General features: G+C 35.8%; 1 protein-coding gene across 4 annotated transcripts in view; it reads left to right on the plus strand.

Annotated features, from left to right (window-relative positions):
• Window positions 1-21,675, plus strand: part of dachs (unconventional myosin-IXb-like dachs) — a 349,926-nt gene extending 328,251 nt beyond the window's left edge. For all 4 annotated transcript variants that reach the window (XM_083136514.1, XM_083136515.1, XM_083136517.1 and 1 more), the window contains 10 exons: window positions 3,346-3,495; window positions 5,884-6,024; window positions 6,240-6,413; window positions 7,458-7,647; window positions 9,338-9,509; window positions 12,256-12,467; window positions 13,420-13,624; window positions 15,865-16,135; window positions 18,125-18,224; window positions 20,537-21,675. In XM_083136514.1, coding sequence (XP_082992640.1) covers window positions 3,346-3,495; window positions 5,884-6,024; window positions 6,240-6,413; window positions 7,458-7,647; window positions 9,338-9,509; window positions 12,256-12,467; window positions 13,420-13,624; window positions 15,865-16,135; window positions 18,125-18,224; window positions 20,537-20,703 — 1,782 coding nt within the window. In that variant the 3' untranslated portion in view covers window positions 20,704-21,675. The remainder of the gene's footprint in view (window positions 1-3,345; window positions 3,496-5,883; window positions 6,025-6,239; window positions 6,414-7,457; window positions 7,648-9,337; window positions 9,510-12,255; window positions 12,468-13,419; window positions 13,625-15,864; window positions 16,136-18,124; window positions 18,225-20,536) is intronic.
• Window positions 21,676-22,670: the final 995 nt, after the last annotated feature.

Genomic DNA, 22,670 nt, shown 5'->3' on the forward strand with positions numbered 1-22,670 from the left:
AAATTGGGTCGTTTCTGTATGTCATGAAAATAAGTTAAAGCGGTGTCCGTCAAAAATAAAGGTAACATCTCTTTACGCTTAGCTTCCGACCATCCTGCGGCGTGTGCTACATTTTGGAACTTAAGGAAAAATGAGTCAATGTGCTTAGGGTCATTTCCGCTAAATGGTGCCGGGTACAACGCGGTTGGGATTGGGGTGGCCATGTTAGTGGTGGAAATTTGTACAGCTACGTTACCAGAACTATTAACAGTGTTAGAGGAAGTTGAAACGGGAGCTGGGGTACTTGCTAAGGGTTGGGGTCGGTTTCTGTCGGGTGTTGCTAGTCCAAGGACAAATTGAGGGTAATTTCTATTAGTAGACCTTAACCGTGTTAGTGGAGGGGAGGGAATTGGGGATAAAGGTCGTGAATTTATTGGATTTGCCGTGATTGCAGTTGCTAACTCTATGATTTGGTCGAGGGAGGAATCTAGGTGTTCGTGCAACGCTATCTGTGACGTATTCATAAACGAAGGTTCGTCGTGCTGACCAAAGAACAAATGAAAGTATGGGCATACAGTTATTTATGTCATGAATATATCGCTGGTCAAATAAGTATAAGCAAGTGTTCTCATTCCTGTGTGTATGATGCTTGAATACGTGTTATGCAGAAGAACTAGATTTCGTTGAAAAAAAGGGGGGTCTCGGCATAAAAGAAAAAGAGGGGTTGTTGTCCATAGGGTAATACACATAATTGTCACTGGGTCTGACGCATCTTAAGCGTACTGTGGGAGTATGAGTTGGAATTACTAAAAATTTACTTTAAAAATGCTCCCAAAGTGGGAGGGAGGGGGGGAGAGAATAATTTAATGTAAAGCAATTCGTACAGGAGGGTACTTAATTGCAAAAAGGGCCTGAAGCACCTCCACCATGTTGTAAGCCCGTTTTCCTGGGCTCTGAGAGGTCACAGGGAAGTTTCATTTAAACATTTAGGTAGAGCTTAATAATATTTGATGGCTGAACCTGCTCCGTTAGGAGGGTAGAGATATGGAAAGTTGGTGTAAGGTTATTCACGCTTGTTCATACCTGGTAGATGTGTGTGATGTCTTGTCCTGATGCTTCTCGCAGACCGAATCGTGACAGTTCCAAGGTTCTATCCAGCGACCCTCAGTTCACCAAGCCAAGCGATCCCTTGCGCCTTGTAGCATGCTAGGCAGCGGTAACTCCGTCTTCCATCGTCGTAGTTAGCAGTGTAACGTGTTGTAGAGTAATCGGACTAGTTATCCATGTTGCGTCGATGAGTGTCAGAATCAAAAAGAGCGAGCTCCGGGACGGAGCTTGCTTTTATCATTCTAGGCGTCGAAAGGTTGTTAAACCTTTCAAACGCGGTAGATCCTGTTTAGATCCACGCGTTTGCCTTTCCAGTTCCTTGTTTTACGGAAGTTACAAGTTAGCGCATTCTTGGGATCACTCGCTGGTCGGACAAGTTCAGGAAATAAACAAGTGTGAATATTAACATGACGAGGTTTTCTCGGTTTAATGGTCTCCATATCTCTACAATATTTTCAAGTTTGAGTTAGTGGCTGTATACCTCAAGAAGAATAAGTCTTTGGTGTCCAGTGCAGTCACTTGTGAACCACTGCGAATGCCTTTCCACCCATCTGCCTGCGAACTGAGGCCATTGTCGAACTTTCTCCTCCATTAGTAAACTTGCTGGTGTGGCAAGCATGGACAGAAATATTTAATTTTCATTTACCGAGAAATTTCTGTAAGTTTTAGTCTGACAGAGGGCAAGAGACCACTCCTCTTCATTGGTGCAAGTGTGTAAACAAGGCACCATCTATAAAATGGCAAAAATGGCATTTTAAAGCTCACCTGATCAGTTGTGAATCCTTGAGATCATTTTATAAATAACAGTTGTTACTTCATGTAAATTTGATCTGTACACAGTCTGCTGTATAACTTTTGTTGGACTTTTCAGGTTTTAATTTGACCCTCCTTCATACTATTACTATTACTACTGCCGTAGTAGTGCAGTGTCCTATTTTTAATGGCTGAAAATCATCTTTTGTTGCAGCAAATTGAATAGTCTTACCTAACTATTTCATGATATTGATACTACATAAATGAGCTACAAGGCGAGATAGAGTAGCAGAAAACACCAAATTGATTGACTTTGTTGAATGCAAAGTCTTGCCTATTTCTGCTGGCATTTGGCATCCAATGAGATGCATGCAGCTGTAAGTAGATGGCACAGTTCATTTCTTGTCAGGCAGTTCTTTCCCTGCTCATGGTTACGCACAACTTTGCTTCAGCTTTACAAGATGTCTACCAAAATTCTTTCCTTTTTCTTAACATTTATCTAATCACTCCCTACTTAGATATAGTTCGAAATTAAGAAAATATATATTTTTATTCAATGAAAAACCCCTATCACAAGGCCGGTTAAGATGAAAACTGAAGCCGTACTTAACTAGAGATTTAGACTTGCTTTAATTATTAATTCAAGTAAAAATTAATGCTTGAAACTTCATCCTGGCCATATTACTTTATTGAGTATTTTTACAAAACGTGACGAATACAGTAAAACCTCGTTAATCCAGACTAATGGGGGGGGGATAAGTTGACCAGTTTAACGAAAGTCCGGATTAACTGAATAACCTAAAACAACAGTAGAAAGTGCATTAAAACTCCATTTATAGCAGCAAAACATGTTTATTATATCTACAATGTTTATTATGGTGTGTTTAAAGGGCATAGGCCTAAATACACTATACAGTACAGTACAAAGTCTGCGGGAAACAGAATTTCATCAGTGGTTGACTGCCTTTTCTTTGGTAAGTTCTCTTGTTGACTTGTAGCCACATTTTAAACCTTGCATTCTGCTATTTTGTTTCCCTGTCCGGATTAAGCGAAGTCCAGCTTATCGGAGTCCGGATTAACGAGGTTTTACTGTACAAGAATGTTCTTCTTAGGAAACAAGATGAACCAATCTTAACCACAACCTAATACCATTTTTGATTTCCAAATATTCAATTGTATCAAATCCCAGTACAGGTATATAACAATATAAGTTCACTGTAAAAAATAGCAAAAATTCTTGATTTCAGGCATAATTTCTTGACATTCTTGACTGGTAGTGACCCTACTTTATCAAGATCTATTTGTCATTATTGTAATGATTACTTCTATCAAAATGTCCCGAAGAGAACTATTAATTTTCGTATTTAATAAAAGTACATTTCCAAAATAATATTCCATAATGATTTTTTTCCGCACCAGCTAGAACATATTCCATACTTATAAAGTTTTGTTAAGTGATGTGTCTTGTGTGTAGTACTTTATGTTTATAATATTTTTTTTTTACAGTCAAATATGACCCGTGATGCCCTCGCCAAAGCTTTGTACTGCCGAACTGTTGCGACTATAGTCAGGCGTGCCAACAGCATGAAGAGATTAGGCTCCACATCGGGGACATTGAGCTCAGATTCTAACGAATCTGTCCACAACCAAATAGAAGTAGGTAGAACTGTTTGCTGCACTAAATGCTGTCTTGGCAATAAGCTATAACCCACATGTTCTTAACTTATCTTAAGAACATAGAAATAAAAAACGTTAAATTGTATTTTTTTCTTGTATGTACGCATTGTTTGCATGATAGAATTATTTTCCTGTAGTTTACGGTTATTACAAGCATAAGAAAACAGTTTTTTCTTTGTGACGTTTCAGGAGAACACACGCTCCTTTCATCAGACATTTATTTTCATTTTGACTAAAGAAAATGTGGGACAAACAGCAAGGAAAATGGCAATAAGATGGCACGAACATGATTTGGACATTATAAATCTAAACCCAAGAACAGGTTTGTCAACTCATATCATCGAAGAGAAACATTTGATTAAAAAGAGAAGGGTTTTAAAAAGATTAACGGGAAACACAGAGTTGAATGTCTGGGAAGCCTCGTTCATTGCAGAAGAACACTGGAATAAATTAAATAATGAAAATGGTAACATAGATCCAGTGTGGAGTTTTCTTTTTCACAAATGGAGTAAGCCACCATCTTTAAAATTTAATGTAACAGAAAACATCAAGAGACTTTGTGAAAACAATGATGAATTTGAATTACCTGATGATCTATGGGATTCATAATTTAAAAAATTCTAAAATAAAAATAAAATAGACTGTTTTTTTCACAGTTAAGTTGCTATATTACAACAATGTAACATTGACAACATCCATTATATAACGGATTCTTTTTGTTTAAAAATTACTAACCATTGTTATAACTGTATCTTTAGTCAAAATGAAAATAAATGTCTGATGAAAGGAGTGTGTGTTCTCCTGAAACGTCACAAAGAAAAAACTGTTTTCTTATGCTTGTAATAACCGTAAACTACAGGAAAATAGTTAAATTGTATATAGTTAAATTTTTAACACTACTTACGTGAGTGAGTATGAAGCTTTTTTGAAACGTTTCAGGGTCCTACTGCCCCCTTCATCAGGTTCGTAAATATTTTCCTAAGAACTGAACATAGTGCCGCGTTAAAAACGTAAGTAGTGTTAAATTTAACTTTATACAATTTAACATTGTTTATTTCATGTAATAGTGAATAATACACACCAATCTACAATATGATTAAGAACATAGTGAACAACAAAACATTTTTAAAAATTGAGGAAATTTCCACATCATTGTTGTTCTTTATGATGCCTTTATGCCTCAATGCAATGTCCACCTCCCCAGCAAACAAGAAAAACAGTCCACTTTTGTATGTCGTTTTAGGTGTATATTAAATGTGACTCATTGACCGGAAAATATTCTCCATACTCATTTTTTTATTCTGGCACCATCACTGCATTTATAGATGCAATCTCAACAGTTTAAATTTGAATTGTTTCAAGTCCACCTCATGAACAGATAGGCTAATTGGGACTGAACCTACAGTTTAAAGTGGGATCCGAACCACTGTATCATGTGCCTCAATTGGATATCGAGCCTGGGACCCCTTGATTACAAGGCGAGGATACCATTTGGGAGGTCTAAATCTCAACAGTAAGAAAGCTTGAAAAAATTGAGTAAGGAGACATTAGGGGAGGATATTTTCTCGTGGCATTTAAATTTAATATACCTCTAAATATACAAAAATATATGTTTGAGCAATAACAATATTTCTGCACTTTCTCCCCTTTCAAATTCCTCAAGAGGAGCAAAATATTGTTTATGGTTGAGTTTTTCTTTTAATTCCACTTTATGTACAGGTAGAAACTATGTTTTTTTTTATTTGCGATCCAAACAACTATGTGCCTCCACTGGATATCGAACCTGGGACCCCTTAATTACAAGACAATGACATTACTACTATGCCGTCAGGGGGGTCCAAAATATTGATTATGCCAATCTCACATGCCGAAAATTTATTTACATTGGTTATGCTAGTATTTTCAGTAGACCATATATATATATATATATATATATATTTTATTATTATTATTAGACCAATCAGAAACACCTACTGTTTTCAGTAGCTGAACTGTACTGCTAATGCGTTTTTGGAATTTTCACTAGAAAGATGAGTAAAAAACTCATCTAATGAACTCGATAACCTATAAATACGGAGAAACTAGTACTCACTTTTATCCACGAAGCTGTTTTTTCTTCTTCTTTGATTAATTTCAGTGGCCACTGCCACCATCCTCGTTGGAACTGAAATTAATCGAAAAAGAAGAAAAAACAGCTTTTCGGATAAAAGTGAGTACTAGTTTCTCCGTATTTATATACTACCACGTCTCTCTTTTCCCAATTATGAATCGATAACCTAATTGTACAAATATTTTTTTTAGTATATTCAAATGCAAAAATTGTACTGTTTTGGTAAAGGAGTGTTCATTGTATTTCATTATTTCCAGATTGCCAGTCAGCATGCATCAACAGTAGGCACTGCTGGTTCAAAGTCAAGTAAATCCATGACAGCATTGAATAATGCTGTTCGACATGCAACTGATGGTTTTATTGGAATTCTAGACATGTTTGGATTCGAAGATCCTAAGGTAAGTTTCTTTCATTGCAGCTAGTAATAGAGAGAAATGAAGACTAACAAAAAGTGGCAAGAAGACGGTGGTGTTTGTCATACCGTGAAGGCTTCAAAATCATCTTTATCACAAATATCACGCTGAACTCAAAATTCTGAGAACTTATTATATTATCTTTGGGGAAAAAATGTATTTTGCTTTCTCAGTCTAATTTCATTTTTATTTCATTTCAGCCGAGTCAACTGGAACACTTGTGCATCAACCTCTGTGCGGAGACAATGCAGCATTTCTATAATACACATATATTTAAATCCAGTATTGAATCTTGCCGAGATGAGGGTATTCATTGCGAAGTGGAAGTTGATTATGTAGACAATGTGCCATGTATTGACCTCATATCCTCTTTGGTGAGTTAGATGTTTTTCAACTTAATATCATGGTTTTAAAGCATGCTATTTTTACTATACCATTGGTCTTACAACAGCTTCTGAATGTTATAATTTTACAAACGTAATTTTTTCTTCAATTGTGAAATTTCAGTCATAAAACAAAAGCAGTGGCATGCATTCAAGGTAAGCTACCGAAGCACTTCGGTATGCAATTCGAATTTTGCATAATTCCCAGGATACTTACTCCCCGAAAGTGTCGAGAGGCATTTTTGCGGAGCCCGTGAAAGACTAAAATGCCACAAAGCAGTAGCGTGCAGTGTTTTTATCAAGGCAAGCCTGCCCCTTGATTTACTATTGTTTATTTAAAAATTATATATTCAGTGCTTCCGCTCTCTAAATGGTCACCGCACGCTACTGAACAAAAGACATTTCCTTATTGTTAAACACATTCTGTCATTAAAATTACACTTAGCTAGGCATTGTTTATTAATCTGTTTATTTTTATTTTATAAATAAAGTGGGTGTTCACTAATTAGCTAAAGGCAGTTTGAAGCTGATGAACTCCACAAATTTAAATATAAATTATTTAATTATGATTAATTTCTCAAAATTTGTGCATATACTTAAACCAGTTGTCATGGGAAATAAAAATTGTAAAAATATACATTTTGTATAAATCAATGCTGCATACATGAAAAATAGATGTTTTCACAGGAAGGAAATTGTTAACATATTATATTATGTTTAATATTTTAGAATTAACAACAAAAATTATTTAAATGACAATGAGTTTGGAAACCTTTATTTCACTTAGGTACCAAGAGTCAAGAAAATATAGAATCATGACAGAAATGTTGTGTGATAAATGATAACAATTTCATATAAAAACCAAAGCACTTGCATGTATTTTGTCAACAAACAATTAATCATTTTGGAACTGATTTTTTCCCAACTTTGTTGGGTTTGATTATGCAAAAAAGATGCTTGATGAACAGGTAACTTTTCACAATGTGCTGTTTTAAAATGTACAGTGAATAATAATATATTTTATTTGCTTTACAGAGGACAGGTTTGCTTAGCATGCTGGACGTGGAGTGTTCTGTGAGAGGAACTGCCGAATCCTACATCCAGAAGGTGAAAGTCCAGCACAAGCAGAATTCCAGACTATTTGAACCAAAGCCCCTCGAGCCACGGACATTTGGCATCCAGCACTTCACTGGAAGGGTGGTTTATGATGCCTCAGATTTTATGGGTATGTTTCCACAATGGAAAAAAATTTGCAACATAGTGTTAGTTGGTAACCGTCGCTAGTTATTATTCTGGGCAAAAATAGGTTTACAGTACATTGAATTATCAGGCACATATTTTTGGTAAATAAAAAAGCAAAATTTCGGTACAAAAACAGAGTCTATTTTGGGTTCAAAAGCGGTAAATAAAATAAAATTTTGGTGTTATAGTGGTGAATAAACACATCAAAAGTGCTATATAAAATGACATTTTGGTTTTAAAATTGTGAATATAATCCTAAATTAGATTTAAAAACTGCACTTATTACACAAAATAAACTTATCCCTTCTAATAGCACATTTATGTAGTTACCAGAGTGTTAAGTTTATACCTGTGTAAAGCAGTCCCATTTTTGCTTCTCAAATATTTACAGCAGAATTAATCAATTTCCTGTGAATTGCATAACTCACAGGATACTAGACTTCAGAAAGTGTTGCATTGGTATATAAACGGTAAATTTCGTGTTTAAGAGTATATTTCGCATTATTTCGTGACAAAACAGGGTAGGAAAAGCACCTCACACCTTTCAAAAACATGAAAATTGAACATTACAGCATGTTATTTTATATTTCGTGTTTTCATCAAAAACGAAATTTGCATGCCTCTAATTATCATGATTAAGACAAGAGGGAGAAAAGCAATGTAGAATAACCAAAATACAAATAGAAATAGGCACAGTGAAACTCTGGGAAGATATCTATACTGATCTGATTTTGTAGAATTTTAATTAACCACTACTATTTTCCAGACACATTAAAATAAAAAGAAAAAAAGAAAAAAAAAGTGTCGAGACATGATGTGTTGTATATTAGGTTTAATATTGAAAACAGATACATATGTAATCTACAAGAACAAGTGTGTTTAGTAACTTTAAAACAAAATTTTAAAAACTGTTCCATTATAGCTTCCAACAAGATGTTAAGGAAGCACTAGTGTGTAGAGTAATGCCATCTATGGAACTAATTTAAAATAATTGTATACATTCATACCAGTAGTCTTGGTACACTTCATATAAAGGTTGATATTTGATTTTGTTTTACTTTACTTCACATTTCTGTCACTTTTGGCTAGCAAAGATGAGGATGAGTGATGAAATTGATGATACACACAAAGAACAACCATGCTCAGGCCAGGATTTGAACCTGGGACCGTTGATATCGTAGTGCGGTTTGCAAGATCATATTTGTGTAGTCAAACTAGATGAAATATTGAATAAATGAATGAGTTAGAATTTTTGGCTGCATTGGCACATATGGCCATTTTGCACCCTTCAAAGTATACGAAGAATTATCCACTTTTCTAAAAAGTTTAAAAAGGGGTGTAAAGAGCCCATTGAGAAAAGTTATGCAAAGTTGTAAAGAGACCAGCACAGAATAGATGCAACTAATTAAAAAGTTAAGGAGACAATAAAAAACTTCCTCAGAAACAGTGTAAGATCTGTAATTTATTCAATATTTCATCTCGTTTTGACTCTTCTCAAAAAGATGAGGTATTGATTGTAACTTACATTGTCAACAGCCAGTGGTCCAAAAGACACGAAATGCACAATAATATAAATTCAAAATTCCATTGTATTAGTGTCAATAAGAAATTTATTAATAAAATGAATTTGCATTATATTTGTTGCTTTAATTGTTTCTATTTTGTATTCGCAGATACCAACAAGGATGTGGTGCCAGATGACTTGGTGTCAGTGTTCCATAAACACAATTGCAATTTTGGGTTTGCCACGCATTTGTTCGGAAGTGAACTAAAAGCTCTCTATTCTCAGGAAACAGTACCTCGTGGAATTAGCTTCCGAATATCTCCTACGTCGCACACAGATCTGTAAGTTACAAATGTACACATGGTCTTCTTCTCGTTTACGGCTTGGCTGAACCTTTGGCCGACACCAGGGCAGTCGTTTTCGAATTTTCTTCTCCTTTTGAAAAACAATTATAATATTCCCAAATCTGAATCAGTGCTTTTTTTCCTTCGGTATAAAGATTCCAGTACTCTTCATATTGGCTTGTTTTTGTGTACATCATGAGAACTACTAAAAAAATATTGTGGTATGTTCATAAATGATTGTGCATCCATGTACTTACCCCCTCCTCCCCAAACACATATTTGTTTCATTAAAAAGATTATGTTAGTTTATTCTCACCTATAAAAGGGTGCCAGTATGACATAGCAATGCATACCGTTAGAAATAAAGCACTACTTAGGAATACTTCTAGAGCATTAACATGAATCTCCACATGTTCTGCTTTCACTGTTGTCTAGATATTCTCAATAGTTCTGTTGCTATGTAATCCTATTAAAATATTAAGAATATCTATACAGTAGTGAAAGTAACCCACACGAAGATGTACGTGAATGTTCTAGAAGTAATTCTAAGGAATATGTAATTTTTCATATTTTAGAATATCATATAGTTTTTGAAAAGGAGAGGAAAATTAAACAAGAACGGATTCGCTGGGATGGCCAAGGGCCAATCGACCGTTAAGAATGAAAGGCAGTATCGCAATGCTCATGCAATGATTATAATATTCATAGGGATTGGAAACCATTGCACCAGCAGTAACAATCATAAAATGATAAAGCTGAAAGTGATAATTTTATTATATATCTTATTAAATATGATGAAAAAATAGCTCTTAATTTGTAAAATAAGTTTGCACATAGCTGAATGGTTAGTGAAGTCATGGGTTCGAACACCATTCAGAGTTGCTTTGGACCCAGTATTGGGGGGACAGTTGTAGATCTTCTTGAAAGAGAGTAGTAGGCTCCTGTAGAGGAAACCAGATAACAGCAGTGCTAAGACTCAATACAATGACTACACATCACTCAACAAAAAGCTGCTTAGTACACCATGGTCCCCTAATGGCTGTTGAGTCATGGAATATTAATTTTCTTTATAAATATTCAAATGTTATTACTTGCAATGTATTGTACACCAAATACAGGCCATGACCAGTATCAAAGCAATCATATTGATACAATATATAGCTTTGTCATTGTTGAGAATTAGGTATAACTTTATGAGTACAGTCAAACCTAGATTTAACATTTTCCCACATTTTAAATTTTCCAGCTATGTTCCCTGCATGGACGTCCGCAGGATTTTTTCCAGGGAGGGGCAAGGAAGGTATTTTTTTCCAGGGGGGGGCGAACAAGGCACATTTTCCCCAAAAATAGTGTTGTTCCCTAAAAAAACATTGCTTAAATTTGAATTTATGGTGTTCATGCAATAATTAACACATATTATTGTGGCAAAAATGAAATTATATGTGTGAAATACATAATTTTTGGTTGACTTTCATTTTCCAGGGGGGGGGGGCACGGCCCCCCCTTGCCCCCCCTTCCGGACGCCCATGGTCCCCTGAAAAATGTAAAATCGAGGTTCTGGTGTGTATATTTAGTTATGACCACTGAAATGCATTATCCAAATAAAATTAAATAGAAATAGCATTTCATTCAGTGTATTCCCTTGATTATATTTGCACAGTCATAATTATATTTAAACAAGATTGGGTTGCATTCTTGATTATTTTTTATATACATGCTTCAGTGACTGAAATAGCTATTGGAAAGAGCTTATGGCAACCAAAGTAGTTTAATATTAGTAGACAAATACGGAAAAATTAGTACTCACTTTATCAGCAAAACTGTTTTTACTTCTTCGTTGTATTAATTTCAGTGGCCGCTGCCACCATCCACGTTGGAACTTGATGTACTGTTGCTTGGCGTGCATCTTTTGTTTGTAGTTCTTCTGCTGCTGCTAGGTGCGCTGTTGTTAACTGTGTGTTTGGGTTCATGTCGTCTGCTATTTCCGGGTGATAATTGTTGTAGTAGGAGAATCCAAGTGTGGTGCGCTTGTCTGCTATCAATGTTTAGCTCGTGCGGGAAATACATTATGGTATCCGTTTCCTTGAGCAGTGTGTTTGACTTGAACCTTTTGAATTTTATGGCTATTGTATTTGATATGTTTAGCAAGACCAGTAGTGGGTTGGGTTTTTTTTGCATCTGTTAGGTGCTGTTGGATTCTTTCATTGACAGATCTGATTGACCTGCCGATGTAATGTGCCTTGCATTTGCACTCTGCATTGTATACACCTGGGTTATCAAGGGGGGGGGAAGAGGAAGTACCGTTTGTGTTTGTTCAGTTTATCAGCTATTTTGGAATTGGGTTTGTGCACTACTTTGATGCCATATGGGAGAAGGGCTTTGGATATGCGGTTGCAAGTGGTGGGATGGTAGGGGAAGGCACAGAAGCACAACTTTCCACTTGGTGCAGTAAAGCGGAAATACAGGTCAGACACCTTAACCAACCACAATCAACCCATCCGCAAGCAACCTAGCCACAATCAACCTCCAGTGGCCAATATCTCTCTTTTCCCAATTATGAAATTAGTAGACAAGTTGTGAAAATTGTGACTTGGCAGGAGTTTAATGCCACTCTCTACCAACTGAGATAATGTTCACACAAGTTAAGCTTTGTTCGAGCATCAGTTTTCACTTTTCAGTTAGTTATTATTTTGAGTATTAATCTGGAATCATGAAAGTATATTCTGTGCCTCTCTCGTTACAGGCAAAATGGCGATGAACCTGTGTCGACATTAACGCAAGACTTCCACACAAGACTAGACAACTTGTTGCGTACGCTGGTGCATGCAAAACCTCATTTCATTCGCTGCATACGGAGCAACGAAACAGAGACGCCAGGCAAATTTGACAGGCAGACTGTTCGGAAACAGATTCGATCCCTCCAAGTGCTTGAGACTGTGAATTTAATGGCTGGAGGTAAGAGGAGCAGAACAAATTTTTTACATACATTTACGTTTTGTTTTTATATTTTTTTCTTTCAGAAGCAATGCAGTGTTTTCTTTTAAAATATACATTTCTTCTTATTTTTTCTCACTCTAACAAAAGACTAAATGTTACAAATGTTTAAATGAGCATTTACTATTTCTTTAACGGTATCCTGTCTTGTGCCACTGTTTACATTTTCTCATGTAGCATGTTTTTTTTTGTTTTTTTTGCCATTCTTTGCTAATTGCAGCGATGATGATTAGGGTGTGAATTTATTTCTATTTCCCTTTTTGTTCTTTATAGTAAAATGTAGTCTTGATTGTTTTAAATTTGTTTCATGTTTGTTGAAGCCTAACAAATGCATCTTTTGAGGTTGTGGCCATATTCTCTTTTTTCCAACTACTTTATTTCTCTCTACAAAGTATACTGCTGGACAAAAAAAACCGGACACTTGCATTTTTTGTGATAACGCAATGGGTCGATAAAAGCTCTGGTACAAGGGCTAACTAAATGTTGCAGAAACTCAATTAAGTACGATTGCATAAACAAAGTCCGAGCCTATGAATGGTGCATATGGTACTACATGATCTGCCGAACATTCTGTAATATACCTGCGAGCTGTTATTGCAATTCAGATGTCAAATATTAAAGTGTCCGGTTTTCATTGTCCAGCAGTATATATCAGAAATGAAATGTTAAAAATATAGAAATTACAAAAGAATTAAAAATTCCAAGAAAGTACTATGCCCAACTGACTAAGAAAATCAATAAGTTCATGCTCGCTGCCTATTTTGCCATTTAAAAAAAAAATATAGTGCATTTTTCATCATTTTTGGTTTCTATAAACCCCAATGATATTAGATAAATTTGATAAAGGGCGCAATCCTGTTATGGAAGCCAGATAATTGAAAATGTGATTAGCAACCATCCTGTTGTTTTGTAGGTTACCCTCATAGGATGAGGTTCAAAGCCTTCAATGCAAGGTACAAAATGCTGGCGCCTTTTAAGAAGCTGAAGCAAGTGGAGGACAAAGCGATGGAGGACTGCCACCTCATCCTCCAGTGTTTCCAACACTCCATCGAGGATCTGCCCAAGATACAGCAAGTGAGCACCAGCTGGACAATGGGGAAAAGGCACATATTTCTCAGGTAGGTTTAAACTGTTAAGGAAAGATTGATTGGTGTTTTAAGTCCACTTTATGTACAGTAAGGCTAATCGGGACTGAACCTACAGTTTACAGTGGGATCCAAACCACTATGTGCCTCTACCAGGTATGGAGCCTGGGACCTTTTTATTAAAAGGCGACGACGCTATCACTGTGCCGTCGGGGAGGCCTATGTTAAGGAAAGAAAAAGTATCCTTAGCTGTAATGGCAAAATATACAGTTATGTCTAAGAGATATGAACTAGAGATGCTCACAAACTGCATAACAGATATCAAGATTTCAAATTTTTCGATATACATTTTGGATGCAAGGGATAATGTGGAATTCAGATATCTGGATAATCCAAATATATGGATAATTAGGATATCCAGGTAGTATATATATATATCTTGATAATCCAAATATCCGGATAATTTGGATATCCAGAGAGAACAGATTTTTTGAAAACCCGTACAGTGAAATTCAAAAACTACGAATAAAGGAATATGTGGATAGCTCCTAAAATGGATAACGATAAACCTGTCTGGATATTGGACACATTCGTATCTGAATAATACAGATAATTCAGATAATCTGAATAATACATATATCAAAAAATAGATAGAAAATATGTGGATAAAATTTTATCCAGATTTGGCCATCCCCAATAATGAACAATTTACCAATAGATGTGAATATAATACATATTTACCACTACTGTTAAATGACAGTGAATTACGAGGGTCATCCAGAAAATAAAGACCGTTTGGTTATACAAAATGAAAAACACAATATTTGTTGGAAAAAAAACAATTCTGTTACATACCTGAAACTTCCTTCACTTCTCTACATAATCACCTCCTACATTTAAACATTTGTCGTATCTGGGCACGAGCTTCAGAATTCCCATGTTATACTCTTCTGCCGCCAGTTCATCAGCCCATTCTCTGAGTTTTGCGTTGGTCACTCAGTTGCCGCGGAACCCATCGTGCACAAATTTTGTTGTAGCCGAGATGTTGCGACACAATTTCACCAAGCAAAGAACGAGAAATGTCTGGAAACACAATGTGCAATTCATTGAGAGTTACGTGCCTGTCTTGCAAGATTCTGTTGTTCACTGCAGTCTTCAGGTCTTCTGTGATGAGTGATGGGCGTCCAGGTTGAGTTTCATTGGGCACATTTGTTCATCCATTGTTGAACATTTCACACCATTTTCTCATTTTGTTCATTACATTATCACCATACACTGCTTTCAGTTGTCGGTAAATTTCTGCCGATTTCACCTTTTGAGCGTTCAGAAATCGAATAACACTCCTTACCTCACAATCGGCGGGATTTTCCATCATGCAGTTCATTTTGACCACCCCAACTGCACAAGGACGACTTCTTGCAACCTCCACTCACAGCGTTATGAGCACAGCTGTTACGGAAGTCAGTTGACCCTGAAAAGAGAAAGAGGAGTGAGCTGCGTGGCGGAAATGCACGAGCGGTCTTTTGTTTGAATGCAGTGACCACCTGGCTTAATGAACTGGCGGCAGAAGAGTATAACATGGGAATTCTGAAGCTCGTGCCCAGATACGACAAATGTTTAAATGTAGGAGGTGATTATGTAGAGAAGTGAAGGAAGCTTCAAGTATGTAACAGAATTGTTTTTCCAATAAATATTCTGTTTTTCATTTTGTATAACCAAACGGTCTTTATTTTCTAGATGACCCTCGTATTTACTATATATTTTCACGAACATTTACTTCAGAACCTGAATTGCCGTATATGAAGGATATCCACAAAATAAACACTGTTTGCAAATATTATCGCTGCATTACTTATAATATGATGGTGTGCAGACATGCTGTGTGTTGATTCCTTGTCTAGGTACAGACACCACTTGAACATAATTTATTCATTATATTTATACTGTTTAAGAAAATGGAGAAATCCACTGTATGTGAAATGCTGTCTGTAATCCAATTCTTGAATGCGAGGAACATGACTTAGGCTGAAATTTATTATAAAGTTTGTGAGGTGTAGGGAATACATGCCACGAGTGATTCAGTGGTGCAGAGATGGGTGCGATTCTTCAATGAGGACACAGAAATGTGCTGTTGGTGATGCACGGATATTAATTTTCTGGTTTTGTTAAATAATCACAAAGCCTAAGCAACACATTCTAAAACAAATGTAACTTCGTATGCTGGAAAGCATTTATCAATGATGGTTCTAATAAATGGTTATCTTTATTTACAGTGAGGGTGCCCGACAGCAACTTGAGACATTGCGATCAGAAACGAGACACAAAGCAGCCGTTCTAATTCAGGCGACGTGGAGAGGTTGGCATTTCCGAAGAAGATGGCCGACGCTGAGACGGAACTTGGAGATGCAGCTGGCCACGTCACAAGCACGCAACTCTGCCCGTCCTCGTCCTCAACCCATCGCCGGAACTCCGCCACCCGACACGGTGGAGAAGTGTGACCACAAGATGATTCAGCAAACGTGCAACTTCTTTGGCCTAGATTTGGTATGTAAATGTTGTTTAAAACTACATTTAGGCAATTTGTTATTGATGTTCATTTCTTTTTAAATGTTAAATTGATTAGGTTCTTTTCATACTTCTTCCCCCTTTCTCCTATGTGCATGCAATGATTATGAATCGTTAGCCAATGAAAGAGATGAAGGATTGATTTGATTATTAAAAGAAGGGTGCATCATTACACTGAGGCTATTTACACCATTCACCTGATATGAGGACATGCACCACTTAACAGTAACAGTAGGAAATTAAAATTGTCTTGACTGTCACAAATTATGTAACAATCTTAAAAAAAGCATTACTACACCCTTAATAAAAGCTACAGATGAACCAATATGAAATTATAGATACCGATAATTTATATCACTGTTAAACAGTAAAAATGTAAATTAAATGAAAGTACTCAATTCTTACATTTGGTGGTGCTTAAAGTGAATATGGAAATGAAAATTGAAAATTAGCTGTAATTTTAATTTTATGCAGGAAATTTAAACAATGGAAAATTTGCACCTAGATAGGAAATTACTACTTTAGGTTGGCAACACTGTACTAAATTTAATACAGCTAGATTTTTTCAGTTCCTAATTGTGCTTTTGTATTCTGCAAGAACAGTCCCCTGTGCAATTTTCAGTTTTTTTAATGTTGATATAGTGGTTACATCTGTGAAGAAGCGACAGTTTGAGTAGATGTAATATTTTTCTAAATAGATAAAAATGCTGTGATGTAAGTTTGCGTCTTCATTGCTACATGTGCGAGGAAGTGTCCTTTTCTTCACAAAAACAACACAAAATACCATTCATTAGAAAAATCGTACTATTTCTAATTAGGGTCCAAGATAAATACTAGGTGCTGCACATTGTTTGTATTTATGCTAGCAATCAAAGAAATTAGATTAGTTTAAAAGGACATTCAATGCCCTTTGCAGTGCCCATGATTTAGAAAGAGCCAATTGTCCACAGATGAAATTGCCCTTCTTCCACTGATATTCTAGTCTCACAGTTACAAAGGTAGAATGCATTCGATGAAAATGTATCTTAATCAACTGGTTGTAAAGGAAAAAAGTTCACTTCCTTCTTCACCCTGTAGAATCGGTTACAAGCTAGAAGAGTGGAAAATGTCCGTTGACTCTTTAGCTTTTAGAAGCAATGCTGTAGATCGACAATATTGTGAAGTGAGAAAATATGCAAACTACATGCTTGCAAGTGATTTAAACATGAAACATTAGCACCACTGCTCCAGGCCACAGGTACAAATATGGTGATCAATTCCTACTGAAAGCTAAGGCTGTACAGGAGTACTCAGCACATGTTGGGACAAGTTATTGCCAAGCTAGATCTAAATATTAACTTCAATCAAATTTGAAAGGTTGCAAGTACGTATTATGTATAGATATATTCCATATACTTTCCTCTCATCAAAACTCAAAACTCTATAGAGTGCAGCAGAGGTTGGTTCAAAAATATATGCAACCAACCTGAGCTGGTTGAAAAATATATGCAACCAACCTGAGCTGGTTCAAAAATATATGCAACCAACCTGAGCTGGTTGAAAAATATATGCAACCAACCTGAGCTGGTTGAAAAATATATGCAACCAACCTGAGCTGGTTCAAAAATATATGCAACCAACCTCAGCTGGTTCAAAAATATATGCAACCAACCTCAGCTGGTTCAAAAATATATGCAACCAACCAGAGCTGGTTCAAAAATATATGCAACCAACCAGAGCTGGTTCAAAAATATATGCAACCAACCGGAGCTGGTTCAAAAATATATGCAACCAACCGGAGCTGGTTCAAAAATATATGCAACCAACCTCAGCTGGTTCAAAAATATATGCAACCAACCTCAGCTGGTCCAAAAATATATGCAACCAACCTGAGCTGGTTCAAAAATATATGCAACCAACCTCAGCTGGTTCAAAAATATATGCAACCAATTGGAAGTTTTTAACAATTCACTGATTTTTCTTCAACAGGAGAGGCCCCCTCCAGTTCCACCCAGTCGACCGTACACAGTCACTGGAAATACGAAACTTGGATATCCACAGACGAGAGTTATGAAGATGGCTTATCCTGGTAAGTAATTAATATTAAAGGAAATATGTTGCAACTTGATTTAAAAAGAAATGGAAATGAAATCATGTGTAAACAGACTAGATTTTTTGTAGTTATGGCCGAGTCGATGTTTCAGTATCACTTGATACCAGAGGTATTGGTTAGCTTTCACTTACTGAACCATTTGATACTTGTCTTCCAAAATGCTGTGCAATACTTTTGAGGTGTCTAATTGTCCCGGAAGTATTTCACCACTATTGTGTGAAAAATTAAATTTCATGATTTATAACAGATATTTCACGCTTCAGATACTTATAATTCTTCAATATTTTGAAGCAAAACTCTGGTAAATGTATTTTCTTCTTGAAGGTTCGCATAACTACTTTTGTAGATGTAATATGACATAATACTGTTTTTTTTTTTAAATTGTTATTATTTTTTCTGCGACGTTTCATCCTGGTTTCCCAGAACATTGTCAAGCTTACACCAAATCAAGCACACACACAACCATACATGGCTATAGGTCTTTTCCACTCTTACGGCAGCCAGCCCTAGTTCTAGAGTCGTTTTCACTTTCAGAAGACACAATGGGCTCTTATGGACAATGATTTTCTTATGGGCAAATACGAGCATGCTGTTGTGAAATTTCTCGATTTACAAATTTAGCTCACGTAAAATCAGTACCTTTTGTAGAGAATACGATGGTGAGCACAAAAAACTGGTAACTTGCTTACATATTGTGAAAACGAAATTTTTACATTATTTTCATTCCTAACGTTGAAACATGCCGTAAAATTGAAGCATTCATTATGAAAAAAATTGACACTGTTTTCTAATTGTCATAGGTGATGGTGGTGCTCAGAATTTATCAATACTTTAAAGCATATTCACATTAAAAAATATTCAAATAAAGTATGTGGAGATTTTTTATATCCGTGCAGTAGAAAATGTTGTCGCTGCCCATTTTTTGTTCTGTAATTCCAAGTAAAAACTTTCAGCGACAAAGTTGTGGAGAAAATAATGAAATTATTTTTTATAACCACTGAAAGGTTCCCAGAAATATTACTTCCATGCATTTGGAGTTTCTTTTTAACCCGAACTGCGCGCGAAGTAAGGAGACGTCTGGTCATGTTGAGCCGGCTCACCGCAGCATTCCGGCTAATCACCACCAAGTTTTCGAGTTGTTATTTTATTTCCATTCAGTAAAAATATTAACTTCATGCAGTTTGTTATAATAGAATTGCAATTATTTCCAATGCTGCTGTTGTGAGCAACATTAGTGCTGTCGCAAATACACGTTGTTTTTGTTTACATTACTGTCGACATTAATACTGAAATGAAGATCACCTTTAAGTTTCCAACGTACACATAAATTCATAGACAATAATGAATTTATATATATATATGTAACACATTACCATATCTCAATGTTATTCTATGAAATAATTACAGAGAAAGGCGAATGAATATTAAATGTGCCTGTGTATTAAATTAAGTCTAATGGGAAAATGACATGCTAATGAACTGTAATGTTCACAGTATAATATTAATATTAATAATTACATATAATTATCATTATATATACAAAATATGAAACACCTTCATTGTGAAGAAAGCTCATAATTTCCCGGCGACATGAGCTAGCGATGCATTGGCAACACTGTGCGGTTTCTCCATAAGCGCCGTTGTGTCTTCTGAACGTGAAAACGACTTTAGCAAGGGAAGTGGGGAGCGGGGATTACGCCGCAGACCAACCAGACAACAGCAGTGGTGCCAAAATGCACGACGTGGTGAGAAAAAGTACTATGTGAACCTTGTTCTACTGGTTGCTGCGTTTCTTATCGTGCTGGATTGGTCGCTTCCTGCTCCCCTTGACAGAACTAGGATCGGCTGCCGTAACAGTAGAAAATACCTTTAGTCACCCTACACTTCTGGTGAACAGCAGTTTGACAAAGTTATGAGAAACGAGGGTGAAACGTCGCAGTAAAAATAATAATAAAAGAAACTGCTTTTTCTTTATTTTTGCAAACTCTGCCAAGAGGATGTTGGCAATGGCCATCAAAATTAATAGAACATCATACAAGACAATTTTGCAGATAAGTGAGCATTTCATTTCAGTATGTTAATTTGCCACTGTCTATCTTTCTCTGAAGCATGAATAACCTAACCAATTCTGCAACATGATATTCATGACGAAGCATTCTTTCTTCTGTTAGTCAGTTACCTTGGCAGTTCATCAAATACTAAGCCCCCTCCTTCCCTCTACTCAGAATTGAATATAATATACCATTATGCACACAATCTGAATGTTACTTTTCCATTTCTTTTTACAGAAGACGGGACCGGGGATATTGTTCTTCTCAAAGGAGAAACGGTTGTAGTGGTTGGAGCATCACCTCGCAGAGGACATCTAATTGTAGAACACAAAAACTGTACACTCCATGTACCTTTTCAGTACCTGGAACTCAAACCAGGTACGCAGCCTGGGGTCAACATTTGACTACCTAAAGACTCAAAAAGCCATGGAATTATTCCAAAATTCTGCACCTAAGGCATTCCAAATGCCAGACGAGTTACACAGCTTCCTACAAGAAAAGTACAACCCTCTACGAACTGCTCAGCATCAAATTTCCACTGTTTGTAAAAGCAACAGACAATTTTATACATATTATACATACACAAATATTGAGAGCTGTAAATAATTTTTACATATGGTATTGAATAAATATGTGCCAATGAAACTGTTTGTAAAGCAAGTGTCTTCCATGTATAGTGAAATTACATGATACAGAATTTCTGTTTGATGCAGTGAGCATTACTGCAAAAGCCAAATGCTGTCCAGTGTGCCAGTGATGAAAATAAAAACTGTTCAAAATGAGACACTAAACGTTTGCACAATTGAGGAATAGTAAGGTATTATGTTACTGTGTAGTGTTCTTTCTCAAGAATGTTCCTAGAGATCAGTGTGTTTTTTACTTAAGCATTGTTCCATCTTTTTAATGCATTGCATTATGCTATACTGTAAGCATGGTATCTTTGACTGCTTAAATGTAAAATGATTTTTTTTTTGTCGTGAAAATTTAGTGAATCTGTCATGTGGTTACAATCGGCTTTGCATTGCAGGACCTCGCATATATCTTGGCAATGATTTTTCAAAAATGTCTCGTGTTTCAATGAACCTTTTTGATAGTCAAAATTCTGGATTACTAACCAGTTAAATTGTCTTTTTTTACTTCTAGTGTTTTGAGTGCATACATAGTTTTTCATCATCTCAAAATATTGGTGGTAAACAGCAACTTAACCTGGCTGGTAACATGAGAACACTTGTTTGAATCACATCACCAGGAAAGCTACAATTCCCATTGAAAATTCTGAAAGATTAAAAATACAGTTGAATCTCGATTTTATGATTTTCAGGAGACCAAGCTAAAAAAAAACAACTTAAAATGCAGGAAAATGTAAAATCGGGGTTCCACTGACAACATTTATAATAGTTCATTTTAAATCCAGTTTATACCTCTGTGGTGGAGTGGTTTCATGAAAATGTTCTAAGAGGTATTCTATTATTTTAGAATTTACATCATCAGTGCTGCTCTATGAAACAAGAAATATTTTCAAAGAAATTGTTACCGAGACAATCCCCATTTTCCAAAAAAAACCTTTGCAGTACATTGCTAAATCAACTACGTCTGTAATATTTGCGATAGTATTAAAATTTCTAAATATATAAATACTGTACTTGCAAGTTAAGTGTCAAGGCCCCACCAGCTAATAAAATAAAATTTAAAAAAAATATGTAAGGACCCAGTCAGCTTGCAGCACATTAATTTCCAATCAGTTAAAGTTTTATTTCTTCCATCCAATTCTTATGCAAATTGTTATCCCAGTTTTCCCCGCAATAGAAACAAGTGAAAAATCTTAATTGAACCTAAGATGGTGATAGGCTATTGATAGACCAGATCAGTAGGGATGGGAGAGATTACTCAGTACTGTAATGATATCGGCTGATATAGGCATTTTGGTCTCTTCGTAAAATTACCATTATTTTGTAAATATGCAGTTTATTTTTCAACACAAAACCTCTTGGCAGTCATAAGGAGCTGAATAAACTAGGGCTGAATTGAAAGCATCAGTTGCAATTTATTTACAGATACTTCTCCAGTGTGGGAATTTCACAGGGTGTGCAGAAATACCACGTGACATTTGCTAAATCTAAATTATGCAAGATCCAAATTTATTATTTATTTTGCACTGGTATCATATTAAAAACTGGACTTTGTGATTACATAACATGTATTTTAATATTCTAATGTAATTTTTGAATATTTTAAATTAAAATTCTTTCATAAAACTAGAGTGGAATTCTTCCGCACTAATATTAAAGAATATTTCGAACAACTTCTAAGCATCCATACTTGTGTCAGTGGGGATCGGTAAGAATTGATAAGTCCCCTTTATGCATAGATA

The sequence above is a fragment of the Lepisma saccharinum genome, chromosome 15 (genome assembly GCF_977018435.1).
Source record: "Lepisma saccharinum chromosome 15, izLepSacc3.1, whole genome shotgun sequence".
Lineage (NCBI taxonomy): Eukaryota > Metazoa > Arthropoda > Insecta > Zygentoma > Lepismatidae > Lepisma > Lepisma saccharinum.